Source organism: Orcinus orca, chromosome X (genome assembly GCF_937001465.1).
Source record: "Orcinus orca chromosome X, mOrcOrc1.1, whole genome shotgun sequence".
Taxonomy (NCBI): Eukaryota; Metazoa; Chordata; class Mammalia; order Artiodactyla; family Delphinidae; genus Orcinus; species Orcinus orca.
The window spans coordinates 39,572,509-39,587,576 of NC_064580.1; the positions used below are offsets into that span (position 1 = coordinate 39,572,509).

At 42.9% G+C, this 15,068-nt stretch overlaps 1 protein-coding gene across 2 annotated transcripts in view; it reads right to left on the minus strand.

Moving 5' to 3' along the window:
• Positions 1–4,403: 4,403 nt before the first annotated feature.
• MAOB (monoamine oxidase B) overlaps positions 4,404–15,068 on the minus strand; it is a 112,095-nt gene continuing 101,430 nt past the window's right edge. For both annotated transcript variants that reach the window (XM_049704843.1, XM_049704841.1), the window contains exons 12-15: positions 12,379–12,476; positions 7,045–7,156; positions 6,417–6,479; positions 4,404–5,401 (exon numbers count right to left, since the gene is read on the minus strand). In XM_049704843.1, the coding sequence (XP_049560800.1) occupies positions 5,249–5,401; positions 6,417–6,479; positions 7,045–7,156; positions 12,379–12,476 (426 nt within the window). In that variant the 3' untranslated portion in view covers positions 4,404–5,248. The remainder of the gene's footprint in view (positions 5,402–6,416; positions 6,480–7,044; positions 7,157–12,378; positions 12,477–15,068) is intronic.

The following is a 15,068-nucleotide window of genomic DNA, read 5'->3' on the forward strand; positions in this document are numbered from 1 at the left end:
GGGGAGATCAGGCCACTGGGGTTCAGTCAAGTCTTCTGATGTCCTGGAACATCGGTCATTACTGTTGAGATGCATCGATAGGTCAAGTGACACAGCAGCCACTCTACTGTCACTCCCTCAGGATCGGCCATCATTACCGCATTCCTGTGCCTTAGTCTGCCCCCTCCTTGTGTCCACTTCATCTTCACCACTGCCACAGAAAGACTTTGGGCCAGGCCAATTCATGGGCCACTGGCTACTCATAGAGTTCTGTCTTTGACTCAGGAAATCAACCCTAGTCCAATCGGTTGCGGCCAGAGTAGTAGGATCACAAAAGCAGGTGCCTGGTATGCAAAGGTCCACTTCTGACCACTTTTTTAAAAGGAGACCACAGGCATGGCAAACACTCAGTGTTTCGTCGATCTGTTTCTTGCCTGGGACCTTATCCGTAGATGGGATTGACACTGCCCCCCACCCCGTCGTCAGCCTTGAAGATCTCAAATTGGGATGTATTCTTTTAAAACTAAAGTATCCATAAGAGTGTCACATAAACAGATGTTCCCCCCCCCCAAGATTCAGAATCTCTCCCTTGGACCAAACCAAAACAAACAAACAAAAACATATTGTGCTTCTTTTAACTCGTCTTTTAAGTTGTATACTGGGCCTTATATATAGGACATCTCTTGGGCATCACCACATCCCAGCCTATTTTTTCACTCCAGCCATTGCTGCAGCAGCCAGCAACCAAATGTGCAAGTTACTGCTAGCACCTTCTTCACTGGCCATTCTGATACATGGACAAAACTGGAAGGGAGTTAACAGTTCAAGGAAAACTTAAGCCAGTGGGAGATAAATACACCCTTCTTTGGTTCCCTCAGGTGATCTCTTCTAAGGTACATTCTGCATAGCTCCTCAGAGGGTCCCTGGCCGCACTGAGCCCCAGTAGCCCACAGCAGTGACCAATTCAATAACTCACCCTTGGACTGGCTTTCCCTCCTGCCCGGTTTCACTCTCTTCCTAATCCCACTTCTGCTCCCTGAAATCACTTCCAAAAGTGAACTATCTGCATAAAAGCCCTTGTTTGAGGTTCTAGTTTTGGGGGAGGACCCAGCCTAAGACAACCATGCCTTCCAATCAAGATAGCCTTTCTCTGGTCAAGCAGTTTTTGTTTTTTGGTTTTGGCCATGCCGCGCAGCTTGTGGTTTCTTAGGATCTTAGTTCCTCTACCAGGGATTGAACCCGTGTCCTCGGCAGTGAAAGCTTGGAGTCCTAACCACTGGACCGCCAGGGAATTCCCAGTCAAGCAGTTCTTATGATCCAGGGAACATGTCTCACTCTTTAACATGTCAAATTAATGCTTAACTTTCATAGAGGAACACTGTTTCCTTTTCTTTTTAATATTTATTATTTATTTATTTGCTTGCGCTGGGTCTTAGTTGCAGCAGGCAGGCTCCTTAGCTGTGGCAGACGGGCTCCAGGTTGTGGCTTGAGGGCTCCTTAGTTGTGGCATGTGAACTCTTAGTTGCAGCACGCGTGTGGGATCTAGTTCTCTAAGCAGGGATCGAACATGGGCCCCCTGCATTGGGAGCATGGAGTCTTAACCATTGTGCCACCAGGGAAGTCCCACTGTTTCCTTTTATTCCAAGTATCTTATAAGCATCTTCTTTTCACATTGATATAACAGAGGACAGAGACAGAGCAGCAGGCCTCTGAGAAAAGCTCAACTCCATATGCCCAAGCCCTATTGTACCTTTGAACCTGTGATTCTTAGCCCTTGGCTAAGACCTTCACAGAGTAGATCTATGAAGAAACTTGTCTTCTTCCCAACCTGCTAAATTAAACTCTCCATGTAAAGCTTAGACATGTGAGTCTTTCCAAAGCACCCCAGTAATTCTGATGTGTACCCTCAGCTGAGAATCACTGCTTGAGACTCATCACCTACCCAAGAGAGAACCAGATCCAACCAGTTATTAGAGCTACCTCAACTAAAATATAGTCAAAAAGGCAGTTGAAACTTTGAAAATGAGTATGAAGAAAAGTGAAAATTAGCTCTCTGCAAAAGACGGCACAGACACATGGTTTTTAAAAAGAGCAGGTAATGTAGGATTGTCTGGTTAGTCAATTTTGATCTCCGTTCAGCTTCTGTTTTCTGGCAGTCTTAGTAGCATTCCCTCACTCTCAAGTCAGAAGCATCTTGAACAGAAGCCAAGGCTTTAGATTCCTCTGGGGTGTCTCAAGCTCTCGAAGGCGTCTCCTTGAAGCCCCTCTCATAAGACTTCGGAAGAGAAGTAAAACCCTGGCCCTCCCTTTTGGGGTGGGTTGGACTCAAAGCACGGCAGCTCTGTCTAAAGAGACTTCTTCATGAGTCTACCCCTTCAAAACCCCCTCCCTGTGCTATACAGTAAGTCCTTATTGGTTCTCTACTTTATATATAGTACTGTGTATATTTTAATTCCAAACTCCTAATTTATCCCTCCCCCCTTTCCCCTTTAGTAACCATAAGTTTGTATTCTACGTCTGTGAGTCTATTTCTGTTTTGTAAAATGGTTCATTTGTATCATTTTTTAGATTTGACATACACTCAATATCTTGTAATAACCTATAATGGAAGAGAATGTAAAAAAAGAATATATATATGTATAACGGAATCGCTTTGCCGTACGTCTGAAACTAACACAACACTGTAAATCAACTATATTTAAATAAAAATTTTTTTAAAACCCTCCCCACTCTTTTCATACACTCAAAACTGGTGAGGGGTTTCATCAGACAAGAAACTGGTTTTTAGGTCTTTCATTTAAAGTTTCCCATTTTTGTCTATCTCAGGATTTACCTTGGTAACTAATATCGAATGTAACTTGGCACCTCAAATCACGTAATTTAAAAAGATGGCGCAATTGCAATATCATAGGGTAAGTGCAGGACAAGAGGTCTAGGCATGTAACACTGGGAGAACACTGAGCATTCTCCACTGGCCCAGCTGGAGGATGAGTGGTCCAGGAGATTCCTGGAGAAGGTAATTCCTTATTTGACTCTTTCTTAATGTATGTGCTGGAGTTAGTAGTATGACGACTCTCAGGGTGGGCGGGAGTGCTTCCGAGGGGAGCATGCTCAAGAAGACACTCCTAGGCCAAATACATTATATTTGTAGACAGATCCCCAAACCAAAATGGTTACAGAAGTCTTAGTGGGTTCTTTAATCTCCTCATTTAGTCACTAAAGTTCCTACAAATTCATGAATCTAAATGTCACTGTAAAAATTGGAAACTATACTAGTATTGATTAATCCTGGGAGATTTCTTAAATTTCATTTATGCTAAGAAAAACAACCTTCATTTTCTAAAGCAGCATGTGAGAATGGTCATTTATGGATTTAAAATACATCCTGATAAAGATGTGGCACATATATACAATGGAATGTTACTCAGCCATAAAAAGAAATGAAACAGTTATTTGTAGTGAGGTGCATGGACCCAGAGACTGTCATACAGAGTGAAGTAAGTCAGAAAGAGAAAAACAAATACCGTATGCTAACACATATATATGGAATCTAAAAAAAAAAAAGGTTCTGATGAATCTAGGGGCAGGACAGGAATAAAGACGCAGACATAGAGAATGGAATTGAGGACACGGGGAGGGGGAAGGATAAGCTGGGACGAAGTGAGAGAGTGGCATGGACATATATACACTACCAAATGTAAAATAGATAGCTAGTGGGAAGCAGCCACATAGCACAGGGAGATCAGCTCGGTGCTTTGTGACCACCTAGAGGGGTGGGATAAGAAGGGTGGGAGAGAGGGAGACGCAAGAGGGAAGAGATATGGGGATATATGTATACATATAGCTGATTCACTTTGTTATACAGCAGAAACTAACACAACAATGTAAAGCAATTATACTCCAATAAAGATGTTAAAAAATATATATATATCCTGATAAAAACTGATCTTGGGAGTTGAGAGGTATGAATACTTTGAAATGATGATCTCATTTAAAAAGTAGTTCAAATAAGATTTAATGGACTGTGGAACTATGGTTTTAAATTAATGAGTGTACCTAGTAAAAAGCTTTGCACTGATAAGGAATATGAAAGGTCAACTGAAATATTATAATTGTCTTAATAGTTAAAGCATCTTACTTATTAACATGTCAATTATTTTGACAGCCTTTTTTCGGGGGCAGAGGGGGTGAAAGCAAGGAGCTGTCTTTTAGCATCCTTATGATATCATTATAAATCATTTACCAGCTGCTCACATAGACACCACCCATGATGGATCACACAATCCAAATGCACGCATCATCTGAGCTTCAAGGAAATTTTGACTCAATGCTTTTAAGCCACAATTATATACCTAATACTGGATCTTGATTTGATTTGTCAAAACCCTTGAAAGTCATTACCCAAAAAGAAAAGGCAACAGACATCTGGTCAATCAACTTTATTTTTAATTACCCAAATGTGTATTAACCTTCGTATCCAGATACAAGGGAGGATACAAGAGGAAGAAAAGACAAGACTTCTACCCTCAAAAAAATTAAAATGAGCTGAAGACACACTGCAGAAGACAATAAAACTTAAGGAAATACACTGAGTAGCACGAAACAACTTAGTACAGAGTAAACCCACACAAGGGGGACACGATCAGCGACCATGGCAGGGAGTAGAGAGGGTGATCGGGAAATTCATCCTGGGAAATGGGATAAAGCAATGGACCTGTGTTCTAGTCAACAAAATATCAGTGGCTTATTGTGGGCCTTGGGCAATTAAGTCCCACCGCTCCTGACTTCAGTTTGCTCAACTCTAAAACAGCAAGTAAGGACAAGGTGGTGTCTAAGTTCTGCCAGCTGTAACAGTACAGGATTCTAAGGACAAATGCAGAGATCTTGGAAGATGTGGACCTTACAGGTAAGAGGAAGGACAAGCACAAAGCCACAGAGGTAGGAAAAAGCTAGTTTTTTGTGCCTGGGCAATGTATACTGTAGGATAGCAAGGACCTTTAACAAGCCTGTTGAACTACTGTAAAGATTCTGAGACCGGTGAACTTGGAAATGGGTGAGACAGAGTGCTAAGCTAGGTACTAGACAATACACAGGAATCAAAATGGAGAAAGAGATATTGTGTTTTCCTGTGGTCGAAGTCTGACTTATCGTCATGCTCTCCACTTCACTCTACATTCTTTGTGTCTTCATGGAACTTTGTTACAACTCCTTCCCCAAACCCACACACCAAATAGAAGCAGAAGAGGGTGTGGTTACAGATGCCCTCTCTTTAGACCCGCACAAGTAGCCCCCTTTTGTGGGCCAGGTAGCCAAGAGCAGTTGCTGACAAGATGGTGGTCAATCCAATCAGCCTCAGCAGGGCGGGCACGGAGGGCAAATGTCTCTCCAAGAAGGTGGTGCTAATGGGCTTCGCAGGGACATCCTGGGTTCAGAGAATATTTGGTGTCAGTACAGAAAGTCTGTATTTCTTCCAGTTCTCCGAACATGACTCACACTTGCCAACCTCTAGGCCATGAAACATCACATTCCCTTTGTTCAGAACATTCATTCCCCGTTCCCCACTGGGCCCTTTACTTAACTAATTCTGACCACTAACTTCAAGTCTCAGTTTATATCTCACTTCCTTTGGGAGCCTTTCCAGTGTCCCCAAACTAAGATGACCCCTTCTTTTTACATTCTCAGCGTGTCATCTTCATGGCACGTGGGCTTTTTTGTTATCATCTGTTCTCCCCACCACATGTTGAGCTCTGAAAGCACTGCTGTATCATTATCCCAGCGGCTGATGCAAAGCAAGTGCACAATAAATATTTGCTGAGTGGATACACCTGTGGTCCACTCAGTCCTCAATCCCATCTCTGACAGAAGCACTAAGACAATGACTTTGGAGTGGCCAGGCTACTGTTTTTAACCTTACACTTGACAGACGAATACCTTTGACCTTTTGGACCCTTGTCCTCTATGATGTGTATACTTCCTTCCAGTCAGGAAAATTTCCTGGGGTTTTTTTACAAAATGATAGGTATATTGAAAATGCATTTTTAACCTAAATCTGCTCCATTTCATTCCACTCCTTTGTCCCCAGACAGGGGATACTGACATATCTTCCTTTCATTTCCTCCCCCCTATCACCAGGTTAGAGATTTATTCAACAGACATTTATTGAGTTCTTAATAAGTCTAGAACTCTCCGAGTAATGTCTCATCCGACCAAAAAATAATTTATTTTTTCCTAATAATCTGCAAGGCATGTGGCAGCTGCAATTTTATCAAAGTTCTTCTAAATCCCTCACCTCTGCCCTAACCCGTGGCATCTCTTTAAACATTCATGGGTTGAACCACTTAGGGGAAGGTCTGTGAATATATACAAGTGTGCTCTATTCATAAGTAATTGTTTTTAGAGGAAAGAGATTTAAATTCATGATATAAAATATAACCTACCACAGACTCTGGTTCGGGCTGCCAGATTTCATCCTCTGGGATCTTTCCCATGGCATGCAGGATCTGAAAAGAAAGCGCATCTTGGTGAATAACAAAAATGACACCATCTTTCTCCTAATCTACTCTTTAAATAAAGGACTAACGATGTCTTTTGGGATATCCATCAAAAACACCAGGGTAAAAGCCAGTGTAGTCCATTGAACCTTTGAAAAGATCCAAAAGGTCTTCGATCTACAGCATAAGAAGGTCCAACCATTAGACTCACCATCAATTTTAATAGCCGTGAACACGCCTTAATAGGGATGAGATGAGAGGAACTGTCAGAAAATATATAAATGAATTCTGAATCCTCGTGTAAACATGTTTGGTTCTATAATATTAGACCTAGGTTATCTCTCAAGTATAGCCATGGTGATCTTTTGCCCCATGGACTCTTTTTACCTTGGACTCATTGTTACTTTTGGGTTAAGGTGTTCATTTCACCTGTGACTACTGTTAAAAAGGTGTTTCACTGTCCTTCAGATGGGGGTTCACGGGGAATTGGCTTCCAGGATCTCAGACATATTTAACCTGTTTGTCAGGCCCGTGAGTTGCTTCCTTCCCCACAGCCCATGACCCCAGGCCTTACCTCTCGGGCTGCTCTCTCCCCGGCCTCCACAGCCCCCTCCATGTAGCCACTCCAGTGTGCAGCAGTCTCCGTGCCTGCGAAGTAAATCCTGCCCACTGGCTGGCGTAGAACCCTTGAAAGCAAAGCAAAGAGATAAAAGTGGTCAGTCTCAGAGAGCCAGAGGAGAGCCTTCCCACAAAGACCAAGGCTGGTCCGTTTCCTCAGACTCTAAATGTCAGGAAGTCCATTGGCAATTTTGGAATAACGTTCATGAGTTCCTCCAGTTCTTACATGATCTTTGTCACAGACGAAAAGAAATAAAAGCCAAAGTTCACTCCCTCACCAAGAGCTTACAGGTAAAGGGACTGACATCAATGGAGGTAAAATAAGTATTTGCTTCACATACGTAAAGTGAGGGACTGTATATGCCCAGTCATGGATAGCTGGTTCACCAACTTTGAGCGAGGGGACACGTGCCCCCAGTTTCCCGCCTGGTCATTCCACCAATGAACTTGGCAAATCACTTCCTCTCACTGAGCTCTGGCTTCCCCATCTCCTAAGGGGCATGATCCAATAATTTTTAAAACCTTTTCTATTAGTAACATTTAACAGCTCTGTGAGTATGACTACGGCTCCAAAACCACCATTCCTTGAGCACTTAGCTCTACCAGTGTGAAGAGTTTTACTGCATTAAATTATAACAGTTAACATTTTGGGGGGCGCCAAACACTCTTCTAAGTGCAGTAATCTTTACCACAACCATATGAGGTCAGTACGATTATAATCCCCATTTTGCAGGTGAGAATATGGAGGTACAGAGGCTGTAGTGGACACTGTGGCGCCCTGCCTAGACCCCCCCTTCAAAAATGAAGGACCTTGCTGTTCTTCCCTGCTCTTGGCCCATTCCAGGCCCCCCTCCCCAGTTGACCACCGATCTGCTTTCTGTCTCTATAGATTAGTTTGCATTTTCTAGTATTTTATATAAATGGAATCATATAGTAAAAACAAAAAAAACATGAAGGACTTATTCCCAGGTGCTGGAAGTGCTGCAGGAAGATGGCCTTCTGATGTCAGCCCTCTTTGGCAACTGCCTCCACTAAAGAAAATTGCCTGGTTCAAGGTCATGCCTCCTTCCAGTAGCAATTGCATCCAGTGACTGATCACCACAGGGCTATAAAAACCTGACCCCTCGCCCCAACTTGGGACATTTCTGAAGGGCCATCTTAGTCCTAGAGCTCCCTGAAGGATCAGCTGAGGTCTTCACTGGAACTTCACTGGGAGAAACCCAACTTCTCTCTCTGTCCGCTCCTGCTTCCTTCCTCTGCCTTCCACAGATGTTGATGCCTAGGCTCTCCCTAGTACATATCCTATATGCTCATCTTTGCTTCAGAGTCTGCTTTGCTGAGGAATCTAACCAGCAACAAAGACAAAGTAATTTACACTAGGTCATAGCTAGTAAGTAGCAGAACCGGTATTTGAATCCAGGTCATCTGACTCCAGAGCCCACAGTCTTAACCACTTGGTTATACATCCTCCCTCTATTGAATTATTTTTTTAATCTTTTTAAAGAACTCCATGGCATAGCTACAATTATCCCATTTTACACATGAGGAAACTGAGGCTTAGAGAAATGTGTGCTGACTTGCCAAGACCCACTTGCTAGAAAATTGCAGAGCTAGGATTTGAACTAGGTCGACCAGATGTCAAAGTCTCTGTCTTTATGTTATATACTTTTTCTGGTGTATCATCATCATCACTAGTTAACAAAGAGTGCCTATATGCTACACAAAAGGACAGAGTGTCACAGCACTTAGTTTCTACAAGGGGCAGTTTGTTGTTACCCTGACAAAAATACCATAAGGGAAGCACCATCAACATGTCATTATTCATCCTATTCCAGGTTTCCATTATATTACAGATAATGGATGTGGATGTCCAGAGCTAACATCCAGGCTCTGTCTTAGTCAACACTGTATACCACTGGGCCTTTTACAGAAAACCAAATGAGTTGGCTTGAATTGGTGGGTTTTCCTTCGCCTACCCTTATTGTTGCCATCAAGCAAAAAGAGGGGAGGAGAATAGAAGATACTATAGAATACTAGAATGCCGATAATAATACACCGCATAATCTGGAATTATTCACAGCCAGCATGGGCTGGAGAGCCTAAGCGTATTCGGGAAGGGTTCTCGGCAAGAGAAGGTAATTTTGCTTTTTCCACGTTCATTAAACAGTGCTGCTTTCACCACATGAATCACTGTTTTCAAACAGACGGAACCCAAATTGGAAACCTCTGGGAGGCCTGGCCAAATCCTAGAATTAAATATTAGAAGAGAGAATAAAGGCTTAGAGAATTAATCATGCCGACTACTGGAATGTAAAAATGTAAAAACCAAGAATTTATTTCAAACAGGCAAAGATATCTTCCCTCCACTTGTCACGTGGAAATCTTCTTCCTTTGGGGAAAAAGAAAGCCCCAAAACTGGGGAAGAAAAATCCCTGCCGTTTCTCGTGCAGGTGAGGGAATAGACACTATAGGATATTTCCACGTATACGTCCTTATGTGCTTTACCACTACTTAATCACTAAAGTGTTGGGTTGGCCAAAAAGTTCATTCGGGTTTTCATAACATCTTACAGAAAAACCCAACCCGATATTTCAGTCTAAGAAATAAACACACATTTCTTAAAGTAAAAAACCTTAAGAAATGTGAGTTTATTTTTTTACTAGAGTTGTACTGTCAATACTGTCCTCTGTCTTCCATTTGGAAGCAGAACATTTACTGTGTAATTTCTAGGCCATGAAGATAAAATTCCTTGCAGTATCCCAAATGTCATGGACCCGAAAGGTCAAGGGAATCCCTGCGGGCCAGTTGTCCTTGCTTGGATTGGAGGTATGTCACTAAGATATGCTCTGCTTCCGTTTCTATCCTACAGATTGAAGCTAGTCACATGAAGCCTGAAACATGGCCCTGAGAAGGAATAAAGATGAAGGAGGGTGCTGCCATGTCACCACAAATGCCTGATATGATGGGGTTTATCTTGCTTCTTTCGTGTGGTCAGGGTCAGGCTAGTGCAGGTGAGTGTCCTTCCCCCCCCGCCCCGCCCCCCACTGACCCCATCACTCCAAAGGCATTTTCCTGACACTCCTTATGGGATTGAGCATGAAACTAGCCACTCTGTGGTCAGAAATCTAATCACATCACAAAAGTGATGGTCTTTCTCTGTTGAGAGGTTAAGTTTTGTATTCCTAAATGTGTTCTATGAAGCAAGGGATCCTATCTGCCTTTCTTACTCTCTATTCTATCCTCAAAATCACCCATAGGGCCCAGCCATGTAACTTTTCCCCAGACATTCCATGAACTTGTTAGATTCCTGTAGGAAGCGTTTGCTCAAATGGTTCCGTCTGCCTAGAATACATTCCCCAATAGCCTTTTCTCTGCCTTCTACAATTCTCAGGTGGTATGTGTATTATGAAGCCTTCTCAGCTTTCTCTAGGTAAGGCTAGCCCATCCCTCCCTGGGCCCCCATAGCATTTTTATGCCCCTCTATTCTTAGAGTACTTACCATAGTATGTTTGAGTCAATGTTTGATATTCTCTCCTCTCCCCATCCCTACCCTAGCTCCTAACACCGTCAGCTCCTTTACAGCAGGGAGGGCTTATCTTGGTACAGGCAAACTTTGTTTCGTTGTGCTTTGCTTTATTGCGCTTCGCAAATATTGCATTTTTTTTTTCATGAATTGAAGGTCTGTGGCAACCCGGCATTGTCAGATGATGCTTAGCATTTCTTAGCAACAAAGTATTTTTTAATTAAGATATGTACATTTTTTTAGACATAATGCTCTTGCACACTCAATAGACTACAGTATAATGTAAACATAACTTTTGTACGCGCTGGGCAACCAAAAAGAAAATAATTTTGTGTGACTCGCTTTATTGCAGTAGTCTGGAACCGAACTCACAATATCTTCGAGGTCTGCCTATATATTGAAGTTTTCAGCAGAGTGTTTGGCCAATAGTTGGCACTTAGCCAATAAGTGCTGAATGAAACAATTACTACTGACATATTCTACAATCATCCAAAAATTAACTTAATGACCAGTAGCTAATCAGGTGGCACCCTCTGAATGATCTCATAGATGATATTTTACCATCTTCAGGAAGATGAGGAAAGTGCTCACCAAAGCCATTATGTATCCTCTCACAAGCAGGTTTTTTTTTTTTTTACGGTACGCGGGCCTCTCACTGTTGTGGCCTCTCCCATTGTGGAGCACAGGCTCCGGACGCACAGGCCCAGCGGCCATGGCTCACGGGCCCAGCCGCTCTGCGGCATGTGGGATCTTCCCGGACCGGGGCACGAACCCGTGTCCCCTGCATCGGCAGGCGGACTCTCAACCGCTGCGCCACCAGGGAAGCCCACAAGCAGGTTTTAATCCTTCTTTGACTGGTTTTCACAAACAGATTGATTAGCCATTTACATTTACTAATACCCTTTTTTTGTTGCATACTCAGCCTTTTACTCATCACTCTACATTTCCTATTTTGTTTAGATTGAGCTCTTGGCATTAAATGATTACTTCGTTTAGTATTACTTCGATGGTCATAATAATTACTACTATATTACTAATTCATACCTGGTTGTTGTCATCGAATACAATGAACTAAACACCAAAGAGTCATACCTGGCTGCACAACACTGTAAATGCTACAAGCCATTGAATTATACACTTCGAATGGGTGAATTGTATGGTATGTGAATTATATCTCAATGAAGATGTGAAAAATAACTTATGCTCCTGTTAACATACTGATTCTTGTCTACTGTATGCCATCTTGTGCTTTCTCATACACCTGCTAAGGAAAGTGAGGTCCAGAGAGGAGAAGTGACCCGTCCAGGATGACAAAGTTGGTTATTGGTAGGATCAGGGGGTGGAACCCAAGTCCCTTTACCCCCAGTCTAGAACACAATTTGCTTTTATAATGCTGTACCCATGTTGGCACCTATACAGTGCCCATTAAGGAAGTTCTACTGAGCCCTAAACTCAGTATAAAGACACTTCTTCTGACAATGTAAGTGAACCCTCTATCTAAATTCCTATTCTTATGCTGCCACCTTCTTTGGTTCTATTGATTGGGATTGCTCCTTCAGAGGAATTAAGAGTCAAGGGCACCACCATGATGCAGAATTATAATGACTTCATTAGTGAGATTCACGAGATCCAAAGGAAATTGGGGATTGGGGGATTTTTTTCCCAGCATTTACAAGGAACAGTGGAGAAGAGCTCCACGAACCTTCTTAGAGTTATGGACTCAGATTCAGGGAGTTTCAGTTAGAACTGAGCCCACTTTTACTCTACCTTCCGTACTGAGTCAGGATCCCTGGGGGGAAGTAGGTCGTGTAGCAGCCCCCGGAGTACTGCTCCTCACACCAGTTCTTCTCTTCATAGTGCACCGGCTGCAAGGCAGAGTGACAAAAACTCAAAGGAGACTCAAAGGAAGCAATCTAGTCTCGAATAAATCAAACACAGTCCAGTAGGCTTCCTATTGGACAACCAGTATCTGTCTGAAATAGAGCCTTATTATCCCGATGTTTTTAGAGATAGGACTTTGGGCAGGTAAATGTCCTTGGTAATAGACTTCTAAGAAATTCTGACTTAGAAAGTTTTCTCACTTGGTTCATTCATGTCCCAGGTACTGTTCATAAGCTGCCATTGTCTAGCTCTATGTTTAAATTGGCCTTACGTGTTAAGAAGTTTTTAGTGCCTAATGGTTTCAAGACAAGTTTAAAAAGGGATTTATGCTTACTGGAGTAAGGAGGATGAAAAAAGTAGAAAAGCATGCCTGTTAAGGAAAAAGAATGACCAGATTCATGTTTTTCATGCAAGTCAACTTCGTTGAGAGAAGCTAGAACAGACAGATTAATGTTTTCATGGGACGTAGGCACTTCTGTTGATGGCGATACAGGCAGCTATCGGTCTGAAAAATATGTTTTTGCCATGAACAGGCAAAACATTAGCTGAGATTTTGCAAAGTTCAAGCTCTTTACTACAATAACTAAACATAAGTGTTATCATTAGGTATTATTATTATTTTGCGGTACGCGGGCCTCTCACTGTTGTGGGCTCTCCCGTTGCGGAGCACAGGCTCCAGATGCGCAGGCTCAGCGGCCATGGCTCACGGGCCCAGCCGCTCCGCGGCATGTGGGATCCTCCCGGACCGCGGCACGAACCCGCGTCCCCTGCATCGGCAGGCGGACTCTCAACCACTGCGCCATCAGGGAAGCCCAGGTATTATTTTGCAAAGATAAAATCAACACGGCAAGTCTTAAGAGAAAAATGTGAGCATAAAAATAGATTTGGAAAAGATGTTTTGTTTTAAAAATTTGCAGTCACACATGGGACTTCGGATAGTCATTTGTAACGAATCCTATTTACAAAGCACGAGGCCCTGTCTGAGGGGTGTAAGTTGCTCTGATGCCTCAGGCCCGGCCCTCTTCCATCTCATGAGCACCCTTCTCTGGCTGTCTCCAGCCAGCTGATCAGAAGAAAGGTTGGACTTCATCTTTCACCTTTCCTTGCTCCCAGGACAGACACCAAAGCAAGTGCCCATCTCTGTGCCAAGAGCAAACAACAGCATGACCAACTTGTTTTTTTTTTTTGGCCACGACTTGTGGCTTGTGAGATCTTAGTTCCCCTACCAGGGATCGAACCCAGCCCCTCAGCAGTGAGAGCTCGGAGTCCTAACCACCGGACAGCCAGGAATTCCCAGGACCACCTCATTTTTATCACCAGCAATTAATCATCCACATTCTTCTTAGGAAAAGAGACTTTCCCATATTAAAAATGATCAACTTTTTGGGAAATTGAGCACAACTTCTTTCCCCTCCCACTGGGGTTTTCCCTGAACAACCATCTCACAGGTTGTCGGAGAATCCTCAGCTCTGCACTGCCTCAGCCTGAGGGTGTCTCAGAACATAACTTCAAAAAAGCTTGAGTATCTACCAGGGAGAAATCTTGAACCGAATATTTAAACAGAAAGACCAGTCAATTTTAGCAGCTGTGGTAGGATTAATTTTTAATGTGTATATACTTTGGGTCTTGCCACCTCACTCATATTACACTTGCGCCCAGAGGCTATGCTTATATTTAAACTTGTTAAATGGTGTGTGAAAGCAAAAAAATGAAACAAAACACATTCTTCATTATTATTATGTTTCTCTCCAAACCAGTCAATTCATCATTCTTGTTCATTTACTGAGGAGGAATCCCCCAAACCTTCAAGAGCGTGTGTTTCACCTATAACAAGTAACTCTTGCTTTAAAAGGATGAACAAAAATGACAAATTCAAAAGCCACAACAACTTGACTAGGAGGAGGAAAGCCACTGCAAAGCTGAGCAAAGTAAGTGTCTGAGGAATAAGATGAAGCCATGTAGCTGTTCAACTAGGTCAAGGCGTGCACTGCAGAGATCTGGATTTAAGAGGCTTAACAAGTTAAACATTCTTAGCCCCTTTATTAGATTTTCTCGTGCTTTAACTGCTCATTTGTACATCCTTTTCCATTGTCTTCAAGTGCTGCACGGATAACTGGATTTAATAATAGCTTTCAAAAGGTGACGTAATCCGTGTCAAAACATTAAAAACCCAGCAGTTGTGAATGGAACGAGAATGTCGGTTCATTGTTTTAAATATTGATGAAGGAGGTCGTTATGGCTAATGGTTATGGGCCCTTTGGGCCCTTTGACTATCACCAAATGCCCCTACCGCACTGCCTCCCTACCCATCCCATCCCACCTTTAACCACCCAGTGGGGAGGGGAACTACTTTGAATTTGAAGATCACAGCTTCCTCAGGCTACCTGCCAAGATGTCTAGGAAACTCAGCTGACAGGGCTCACCTTGAGCCAATCAGCATGTCTTCCCTGCTACAGGAAGAGCTCTGAACTCAGGGACAAGGGTAGCACCACCTAAAACACATCAGTGTTGCAAGGTGCCTAAGCTGCCACTAGCACAGCCAGGGCCCATACTCTCTGGGACAACTCATAAGTTTA